At 31.9% G+C, this 12027-nt stretch overlaps 1 protein-coding gene across 1 annotated transcript in view; it reads right to left on the reverse strand.

Moving 5' to 3' along the window:
* Positions 1 to 12027, reverse strand: part of LOC106106815 — an 88788-nt gene that overhangs the window by 13234 nt on the left and 63527 nt on the right. The window contains exon 4 of the mRNA XM_013287474.1: positions 8963 to 9167. Within this exon, the coding sequence (XP_013142928.1) occupies positions 8963 to 9167 (205 nt within the window). The remainder of the gene's footprint in view (positions 1 to 8962; positions 9168 to 12027) is intronic.

Consider the following 12027-nt stretch of genomic DNA (forward strand, 5'->3'; position numbering starts at 1 on the left):
ACGTATATATTTTCTTGCGGACGTAGTCCCGAGCAACAACTATTCTTTAAGTAAATTGTTTTATACCACAGTACAGTGACACTAATCCCTAAATAAATAACACATCGAATTCAATCGCATAAGAACAGTAACAGAATATTCGACATTAAGAACGTTGGCTCTAAAACCATTCATTCTATAAGAAATGAGATCTCATTAATCTCAAGAAATTACATTAGTAATTTAGTTTACATTAGTACAAAGACGAAAACTTTAATCTTATTATAAATTACATTATTTCAAACACTAACGAAGACAGGAGTAATAAGTTATCACTTAATGACCTTGAGAAGAATTTCGCTCATTAAAATATGTACATTTGGAACAGAGCGAATTAATTAACTTACTATAGTCATTTGTTAAAAATAATTTAAAGGATAGAGAAATATTAAAAGATGTTAGTATATTTACAGTTACGAAATCCTTTATTATAATGTGGCATTATCATATTAATATTTTAAAGAGGAAAACTTTGTTTGTTTGATAACTCAAAAACTACTGGGTCGATTTTAAAAATTATTTCATTGTTAGATAGGTAATTTATCTGTGAGTAACATGGGCTATCTTTTTTTAAATTTAACGTAAACGAAAACGTAAACGTAAACGAAAACGAAAAAATTTTGACATTTACTTGGACATTTTTAATAAAAAAATTAAATAGGTTGTTGATAAAATAATTTATTAAAAAAAAGTCTCGAACTCACCACTAAAATATTGGTTATCATTTGATTGTAGGTTTAAATCCGTTCACTTAACAATTTGAACACTGGGGATTCAAAGAAAAATGTGTCATTATGTTTTCACAATTTTTATTATCTCTTGCGCTAATGTCAATGGGTCCTAACAACTTAGAAAAAAAAATAAAGCATTTTAAATTAACCTTCAAAGCACTTTACGATGTCCAAAAAAAATTGGTGTCTTAATGTTGACACGAATCGAAATGTCTGAAGAGCAATTAACTTCATTTAGAAGCACTTGAGGACATCAAAGTGAATTGAAAAGTAGACGGTTTAATAGAGCGTTTAATTTTTAATTCAATAAACTGTCCTTTAAAACAGTGAATTATTATTTATATTTAAAATATTATTCTTTTATTGTCTTTGTACAGAACTTAATAACTATATTTCTTACTGGCTGTTGTTCGTGGCTTCGTTGGCATGAAATTAAAAAATAATAAAAATTATAGTCTATGTTACTTACAAATAAAGCTTTATAACGGTAAAAGAATTTTTAAAATGGGCGTAATTTTTACGTGAATTGAATACATACAAAAATACAAATCTTTCCTCTTTATAATATTAGTATAGAAGTAAATTAAGTAAAAGAGTAGTTCAATATGTAGAGAATTTGAATTAATTTCATTACTTCATTTTATGAGAATTGTTACAAAACACTCGATACACAAAAGGAATGTTTTATTCATCAAAAGTAAATTAACAGAAGTTTTCAAATAAAATGAGAAAGGAATGACGAAGAATTGAGGAAGCAACGTAAATAGATTGAAAAACGTTATACAAAAAGACTGTTTCTTAGAATAAATATTCGCCTTTTAACTTAGTCAATAACATTACAATGTATATAAATTATTTATCAAAGTTAAATAAGAAATAATATGTCAAGAATATTTTATTATCATGAATTTGCTTCGAAACGTTTTTTTATAAATCAAATTGCCTTTTCTATTCATATATTTCATACTACAAGAATTATAAATAAAAAATAGTAGAGTTTCATACATGCTGTGTACAATCAGGTAATCTGGCTGTGTTACATTCTAAACGTTATAGTAGCTTGAAAAAATAGTTTGTGATACATGGTTAATTTCTATTTATTATTTTGTTGTTAACATAACTCTCTATTACCTTATTAGGTACTAGCTGTTCCCATGCGCCTTCCGCATAAATTAAGAAAGTTTTATTTTATTGTTTACATTTGTCAAATTATCAACAGCAAATGTCAAAATGACATGACGTGTCAAACCTTAGCAATCTTGCTTTCTCGATGTTGGCAGCAACTTATGGTCTCTTTCTCACATTAGGGTTTTTATCCAAAATATTTACCCCCTAAGTTTAATGGCGTGAAAACATATAGCCTAAAGCGTGACATAAGTGTAGTGTAGTAGAGCTTTTCATTAAAAAAAAGTATTATTCAAAAATATGCTGTAATTGCTGACATCTTAGGCAACAAAAAAGTGTGTGTTTACGCTTTATTATAATAGTATAAATATGTAAGAAGAGGTGGAGCTTGTCTCGCTGGAAAACAAGACAATTCTGAAAGTGGACCACTGCGGATTTCCGCGATTGTACATTGAATCACAATACAAGAAAGGAATTCTGTTACTCAAATAAATGTTAAAGGAGATCGTGGTCGTAATATTTGCTCTTTTCATAAACGTTCTTTGCTCGATATAGAAATATTTTTCTCACATTCAAGTATCCGAGATTATTCGTTCTTTATACCGTAGGATGAAAATATCTAGGATTTGAGGATTTATATAAAAGCTATATGACGACAAAGGTCTATCTAACATGTTCCTATAAAATTCAGTGTTTTTTCTGTCAGTTTACATACGTAGTTTAATCGTGAACTGATAGAACCCTATAAAGCTTGCTATACACGTCAGTAGCAACTGTACAGTTTGAATGTTCAGTTAAAATTGAAGGTTTGTAGCGGGTTTCGTAAAGAAACTAGTGAAACTGGTTTTGATTATCTGTTTCGATACCTACCCAAAGTTCAATTTTTAACTTAATAAGTTCTGTATCAGTACTTAAGCATTTCCATCTTTCAAATAATTCAAGCAATTCCACAGAAGCTTTATGTTAATACTTGCTATCATAGATTCCAGAATATAGTCAGAACTACTGATAGAGTTTTAGATTACTTCGAGAAATCTTACTGAGTGTATATCTTCAATTATAGTTTTATTTAACTTTCTAACTAGCTGATTAGAGATTTGATATTACGAATGTAAGAACGATACATTGTAGACAATAATGGTACAGCATGCTTTAATATCTTAGCACGAATTAGCCTACAGGTGTGAAGTGGAAGTAATTTTGAGTTTTGTCTAATGAGTGTGGGTGTCAGAGGCTTAATTTTAGTACACTTTTCCACCCTTTTCTTATAAGGTAAGGACGTGAAGGTGAATTTAACGTAGCAAGCTACGTTTACGAAGACAAAATGTCCTCTTTCTGTCCGTCCTCTTCTCGGTTTGTTTAGGCAACGCATGTGAAATTGCAGATGTCTACGGGGAGCGGTAACTTCGCTATTTCAGTGTTTTATAAAAAATAAGTATGATGAATATTATATTAAATATTCTCAGCATATAATCTCTTGAAAGTTGAAGAGAGCAAGTTTATCCAATTAAAAAGTTTCGCCCCACAACAACTACAAAAGCAATATCTTCAAGATTAACTTACCAGCGTTCTGATCGAAACAGATTATCGTTATCGCAGTTTTATTAACAGTGTCTATCACGAAAAAATCTACAAAATTGTCACGTCGATGCACAGACATCATATTAAGATTGTTTATGTCGATACGAATACTTGCAAAATTTCGTGCTATGTTCACAGATTATGTGAAATGTTTACGTTCAATTGGAAAATATAGTTTTCGTATAATATGGTCCAATCTATGTCTGCTTGATTACAAAATAGAGGCGAACTTTCTAGAACGCATCTGCATAAGTAAACATGCGAATCAAGAATCATGTTAAATCTGTTAGAAATATTAGAAAGAATCTGTTTACATGTGTATTTAGTTTACGAAAGAAGTTTACTTATGAAATCAAGATAAAACTCCTAAATGGTAACTTTGTATTACAAAGTCTTATCATACGTCAGGATTTCGTTGAACGATTTATTTCGGTTCAGGGAGTTATTCTTCGACCGATAAAATATGATTCTCCAGGGACGGATTTGGTTTGATCTAGTTTTATTTCTTCGTTTATAGCAACCATTCTGCGTTGGATAGATAATACTAATAACGTAGAAAAACTTTGTATGTTTGTACTGAGAAAAAATATTACTAATATTATAAATGCGAAAGTTTAGATGGATGGATGTTTGTTAGAGTTTGTAGCCTAAACTGTTGAACGGATCTTGATGAAATTTGGCATAGACATAGAGAATAGTCTGGAAGAACACATAGGCTATTCACTTTCTTTGTCTTAAATTCCACGCGAACGGAGTCGCGGGTAAAATCTAGTAAAATATATTTTACTAGCAGTCGAATAATGTAGTCATTTAAATTTGTACCTTAATGTAACCACTGTTAAGGTCCAAATACCATTAAAATTTTGACATCTGTCAGATTGTAAGCGTCGTTTAAGAAGCAAAGTATTTAAGATATGCGAAGTGTTTTAATATTCAGCCGTAAGTTATAGGTTTAAAGTTACTTTTGTAGCCTATTGCTCGTTAATTACACTTTCCTCTATTTTTATTATTTAGTTTGTTTCTTATGCTGCGATTTTTATTATGTGAATGTATTTGAAAAGAAATTTTCGTATTGAACACTTGGTACAAGACATTGTAAGACATTCTTGTTTTTGAGTTCAGAATTTCTTGAATACTAAAGCGGATTTGAAATTTTAAAAATCTTATTTTGATACCAAAGTGGTTATCAATTTTATATCGAAAGATATCACGTGTACGTGGATTTACGATTCGGATATTTCGCCTTCAGCTGTCGAGATACTGTTATTGCATATAAATCGAAATCGCAACAACCGGGGTCAACAGACGCGCACATACATAAAGATTACATTTGCAACTATATTATATTTTACATTGAATCGAAAATTCAACTTTACACGACGTTCTCCAAAGTATAAAATACTGGTAGTCCACGCGTTCGTCTGCGAGGAATAAAAAAAATTGGTAGCTTATGTCCTTATATTTTATCGAAATTCGTTGAGCCATTCTGGAGATATCTTCTAAATATTCATAATCAAAATCGTAGCATTTACCATATCAAATTTATAAATGCGAAATGTGTTTTTTTGTAATTTATCACAGAAATACACCCATTTTTATTGTTGTATTATAAATAAATATATTACTGGTATTATAATAACTAACATAAGTTCATATCTAATTAATTGCGAAATATTCTCCTATTTTCTGTTGTGACTTGCTTTCGCGCGCGATTCCGACCGCGTAGAATTAAAAAAAAAACACAAGTAAGTAGCTTATGTGTTCTTCCAGAGTATCCTCTACATCTATACCAAATTTCACCTAGATCCGTTCAGTCGTTTAGGCTACAAACTCTAACAAACATCCATCCATCCATCTAAACTTTCGCATTTATAATATTGGTAAGATTAAGAAGCGAAAAGCTGTATTTATTAAAATAAAATGCCAACAAAAGTTTCTTCAACATTTTATCGCCGCTTCAGTGTATCAATGGGAATGGTACGTGGTCTAATAAACCACAAAATAAACTCGAACGGTCTCCGGAATTCCCGCGGGAATCCCACTTTATTATGAGATGTAGAAAGAAGTTGCCAACTGAGAAATACATGGAATAGCTAGCGATTTCTTCATTCTTTCGTTTAATTTAAGTACGTATTTACTTTGTTATTACTTACTGGTATAACTTATAAAGTATAAGTTAGAGGTTTTACTCACGACGTAGGCGCGGAATTAAAAACAGTACTAACAATATAGCCTATGTTACTCAAATATAACGTAGATTTTTAACAGTGAAGTATTTTTTAAAATCACTCCGGTAGTTTTGGAGTTATGCATGCCATTAAAAATCTTTCCGCTTTAAAACATTTGTATAGAAGTACATAGATATAAAAATTACAATTATTTTGTTAGTCCTAATGTACTAATATTAAAACTCGTTCATGAATAATTATTTGTTTTTATTCATAAACTTTTTAAGTTAGTTAAGGCCCGTGTCCTATCACAACAGTTTTACAATAAAATTGCTATCTCTTTCACTCTTTCGAAACTGAATAGAGACAATAATGTTATGGTTTCCTTTACATTAAGCCCTCAATACTTATTAGACTATCATAATAATTAGCATTAAGCGATGTATAAACTAACCAAGCTTGTTAAATCCAGCAAGTCATATGTCAAGTGTGACTGCACGTAATAACCGATTAAACGCATCACAGCACTGGAAGTAATTACTCCCAGAAGGTTCACTACGACAGTGTGGATCGCTTTATATTACTACAACTTTCGCCTGTGACTATGTCCGTGTGGAATTTTAAAAAAAGTAAGTTGCCAATGTGTTCTTCAAGAGTATACTCTACATCTATGCTTTTAATCGAGATCTATTAAGCAGTTTAGGTGGAAAACTCTAACAAGCTGTCCATCCAAACTTTTGCATTGATATTAGTAAGATTAGGTGCTTCAGGTTTTATGTATAGATTAAGTAAATGAGCACTTAAGCTTCAAAGAAGTGATGAATGTATTATTCATGAAAATGTAACTCACGTTGTGTTACTTTTCTTGTTTAAGGAGCATTTTGTGATAAAGTTTCGGACGACTTTTTCAAATTAGACTAAGGAATCTAATAATTTGTTTTAAGCATAAATGTTACCAATAAAGAGTACAGAAGTACTTACTTAAATATAATTTTCGAATACTATTAACATTTTGTAATCTAATTAACAATTAATGTTTTTTTTTCAATTGCATTAAAATTTACATTGAATGTGGATACCTACAAAGGTGAAGGGGAGAGAGGGAAGAGGTGAAGGGGAAGACCGAAGAAAGGATGGATGGATGATTTTTTAAAGCGGACAAACAAACAGCGGATCGCTTGATATTAATTGATCCGACGCGTATGAACATCTGCAAGGCCAAGGGAACTGCAGATGCGCGGCCTTTAAGGGAGGAGTACTCTCTTTTCTTGACGGCCCCTAAGTCGTAACTGTTTGGAATTTGGATTGGATTGTCTGCAAAAGATATGTTTAAGAAGGAAAAAAAGAATTACCGCTATTAAAAGTATATCATGTATGTCTGCCTCAATATTAAAAGTATATCTTTAATATTGAGGCAGACATAAAATTGATTCAAGTCTTGAACTTTATGAAAATTATTCCCAATTAGATGTTTACTATGTTTCATCTATTTTATTTGATTACTGACAATATGTTTGTAATAAAACTCGTTTCAATTGTTATTATTGTGTGTGGTAGCAAGTTGTGCGAACTTCCTGATAGAAGAAGTTTGTACAGCGCTTGTTTACTTAGATTCGAAGTTTTGTTTTGTATTTCAACTTAAATATGTATACAGATACATGAGAAACTTTTGTATTTGTCTGTTAAACGAGTTCAAGTCTGTTTCAATAGCGAACACAATGTTTATGATCGAAAGTGTTGCGATACTTTTGTTTGAAATTAATCTAGCCAGCAAAATGGGAAATTAAGAAAATAAGGAGTAAAAGGTTAGCGTGGTATGTACATGTTGTGAGAAGGGATGAATCGCATGTAACAAGAAAGATGTTAGGTATGAATGTGGAGGGGTACATCGGTAGAGGTAGACCTAGAAACAGATGGATTGCGTGAAAGGTGACATGATCAAGAAGGGAGTGATGACTGAGATGACGTATGATAGAGTTATTTGAAGGACGAAAACCCGGGGCGCTGACCCTACGGAAGTAGAATAAGATGATGAACAAAATGAGAAATTGAGTAATTTAAATAAAAAACGGTATCATTAACCATCAACTTGCCCTTGTCCCTACGGAGGTTTGGCACAGTACTGCCCTTCCATACATTTATCAGATGTCATATCTAAATTTACTCCCGTCTTAAGCATATCGTTTTCCAAATAATCCATCCAAACTTTCTTCGGTCTTTCACCACCTTTGTAGCCAATCTTAACTAGACGACGATGTCAAACGGAATATATATTTTTTTATACAATGAAATATGACGTTTATAAAATTGTAGTAACTTTATAGCTCCAGCTACTGTTTTAGTTTAGTTACATAACTTCATGTATGATAAAACTGATATAAGTATACGAGAATTTCGCACGCGAACATCCAGTGAAGCCACCAAAAAGAACAATTTGAATAAATACATATCATCAACGAAAATAAAAATATACGATACATTTTTGAGTTGGGAAAAATATTCATATAAAAAATCTATATTTAGAACACGCGGACACCTATGACTACACTATCGCACGACTGTTTAGTCTCGCTTTGATTGCTATGAGCTTATATGGAGATGGGCACAGTATACAGATTTTTAGTTGTGCACCTAAACAGTTGAATTGTCTAAGAAACAATCGACAATCCCATAACTAAAAGTATACGAAAACCAATCAAATATTGAAAATGAAACCCTATTTATTAAGCAAAATAATTTGTAAATACAATACTTAAATAGAAGCAATTAAGTTTGTTCCAACTTAATAAATAATTAACCGAATGAAGTGGCCGAATTAATCTTAGATGCTCGTAGCCTATCTACGTACATATAACATAAGTTACGGCTGCCTAACTTAGCGCGTCGAGGTGAACGTATGAGCATCAATTAACATGCATATAGACCGTTCTAGGACGGATTAGTAAAGCGGTATCCGAATATATAGTCTGTGTTTACGAGAGACTAGAGTATATATTAACCGATCAAGAGATAAAGTCACTTTGAGTACTGATTTTGTACTTGGACTGTATTTGTTAAGGTTTTTTTTTATATTTACAACTCTCAACTCCTCAAACTCAGTGTATTGAATATATGGAGTGATTTGACTAATATAGAACGATAGTGTATTGACTACATTCACGCGCCTACTTCACGTGACATTCTGGGCAGTAGTATTTCGGCTGTCGAGCGGTGCGGTCGTGTACGACGATTGAGGTTAGAACTGTTATAATAAACTCACCTAGACATAACAGATTTGTATATAATAGAAGCTATCGCACAAACAGTAAAAATATTTACCTTAAAGCCAATCCATCGACTCTATCTTCACTAGCGATACTTGACCGAGGTGAACTGCCAAGTCTACTACTTGCTGATTTACGTCGCAGTTCATGACCGTCTGTCTCTTCTTTGTTGGTGAAGGAGATGCGAGGTGCGTGCGAACGGAGACCGCATACCTTGTGGCCCGGTACTCCGCGACAGAGGAGCTGACTTTGAGTAATATCTGAAACAAGGAAAACACGTTAAAGCAACTATACGATACCTACAATAACAAGGTTATGTCAACTTAACTCTTGATAAATCAGTCTCGATATAAACGCTGTTTGATTTATGCCACACACAATAGCAGCCAGTTTATTGTACAAAGTAAGACCAAAATCCGAACATCAAATAGTATATCCCATAGTATATAACAATCCAAAAATGAGACCTTTTTTCTTGCAATCTCCAAATAGGCCAGTTTTGAAGAAATGTAAATATTCCATACAAATGTAACTGTTCATATATGTCCAAATACTTCAATTAAGTTAGTCAAATAAGTGTGTTCAATCAATAATGTCTACTGTTTGTTCTGTTCATAATCGACAGTTTAAATATTTCGCCACACGTAAACTATGTAACTAGTTTATTTTTTAATTCGAGCTGAATAAAGACGAATAAAAAAAATACCAGGAACACATAATATAATCTTATAGTAGGACTAGACCTTTGAAGAAAACGTGCAATAATAAAATTCCATTCCCTTTCATCACTACGGGAAATATTCGATAATATTTACCAAGTAGGAAAAGCCGAGCAAACGATAAAACAATAAAGGAATACTCGTCAAATAAATTCTACTAACATTCGTATTAAAAAGCATTTATACTGTTTAGTATGAAGTAAGATTAAACAAATACAAGCGTTTTAAGAATTCAAACGAGTATAAGAAAGGTTATTCGATTGTATTTTTATGGGTGTTTGCCGCACTACTATATTTTATTCGTACATCGTATACCATCTCTCGATTAACAGACGAGATCAATTCACTAGAATTCACTAGAATTGATCTCGTCTGTTAATCGAGAGATGGTATATATCAATGTAGTCATTGATATCAGACGATAGTGGTCCGTACATTGAGAAAAACGCGGGAAGATTCATCATAAACAATCCTTACACCTGTTTAAGAATCGATTACGTAAAATTGTTTTAATAAAGCCCTATACACCTTCAATTGACAATACAATAAATAATCGAACTGTATATTTGCAACGTTGACTTAAAACTGAACAGGTCAACTGTCACTTAAAATTAGTCTTACACACGTCAGTTTTACCTTTTCAGTTACAACATAAAGTGTGTAGCATGCTTTATTATAGCTGCGGTACAAAAAGAACAACGAATGGTAATAAAAAAATTAGTCAAATTTAATACGTTATACTAATGTTATAAAGAAGAAACATTTGAATTTATTGAAATAACTCAAAATTTAATAGGCCCCTTCCGAAAATTCTTTCACCAAAATAAAGCTAAATTATGACGAAGTAACATTTAATATTTTCTATTATTTTTAAATTCACGTGACGAAGCTAGCAACAGCGAGTCATTACTAAAGTTGTATAATGTGGTTAACTATATAGGAAACTGCCCAAAACGTGATTGAGAACAAAATAACGGCTACATTTTGTGTAACACTCAATGAAGCCAAGAAAGTTTCTCATTTATTAGAGTAAAACGTTTTCCGGTCAATTCATTCATCGTAAAGGCATTCCTCCATTCAACGCTATTTGATAACAAATACGTGAAATATCAATACGTTAGCATCAGTTACTTTAAATAAATAAAAAGCCCGACACTTACGTCACGCTTTAGGCTATATATTTTCACGCCATTTAACTTAGGGGGTAAATATTTTGGATAAAATCCTAATGTGGGAAAGAGACCATAAGTTGCTGGCAACATCAAGGAAGCGAGGTTGCCATGGTTTGTCATTTTGACATTTGCAATTGTAATTTGACAAATGTAAACAATATAATAATTTTTTTATAATTTTATGCGGACGAAGTCGCACGGGAACAGCTAGTTTATAATAAAAATAAAAAGATATGGTAATGCCTTTTACGTGAATTCAGTAAACATTAGACAGCATTGTGCGCCGTGACAATCAGAGTAACAGAAAATGTAAATCGTTCATCGTTGACACACGTACTAAAGTTAATATTTTATTCCGTACGTTTTTACGTGTGTACTTATCAGAATACGCAATTCCAAATTCCTTTGATGCTAAATAATTCAAATATGCTCCTTAGAATGCTTATTACTTTAGGTAAAAAAGACTTAATAACTTTTTCATTACAATTCATGATAATATAGAACATATCAAGTTATATTAAATTACTACATACTACAATATATTGAAATTTTCAATTATCTATACTATTATAATAAAGCGTAAACACACACTTCATTGTTGCCTAAGATGTCAGCAATTATAGCATATTTTTGAATAGTTCTTTTTTTTAAAAAAAAAGCCCTACACTTACATCACGCTTTAGGCTATATATTTTCACGCCATTAAACTTAAGGGGTAAATATTTTGGATAAAAATCCTAATGTGGGAAAGAGACCATAAGTTGCTGCCAACATCAAGGAAGCAATTGTCATTCGTCCATTGAATTTTGACATTTCATGCGAATGAAGGCGCACTGGAACAGATAGTAATTTATAAAGTAATCTAAATTGATAACAATGTACAGTCAGCTGCAAAATAATTATAATTAACTAAGCTACAGAACTCCATCTTCTGTTTCAAAACATATATACATGTGCACAACACATACTCGTATAGAAACCGAAGGCAGATATATATTTTTGTAAATGCATGCACATTTATGCAGCTAATTGTACATTGTAATTCTAAGAGCGGGCGCACACTTTTTACTAAACAATCGTAAAGCTGTTGTAGGATTGACGATTGTCGATTGTTTCGCAGCCAACTCAAGTGTTCCGTAGCACAAGTAAAAATCTAGTAGTATGTGCACCTCCATATCATCTCATAGGAATCAAATCGAGACCAAACAGTTGTTCGATAGTTTAGTCAA

This window comes from Papilio polytes, unplaced genomic scaffold (assembly GCF_000836215.1).
Source record: "Papilio polytes unplaced genomic scaffold, Ppol_1.0 DF822067.1, whole genome shotgun sequence".
Lineage (NCBI taxonomy): Eukaryota > Metazoa > Arthropoda > Insecta > Lepidoptera > Papilionidae > Papilio > Papilio polytes.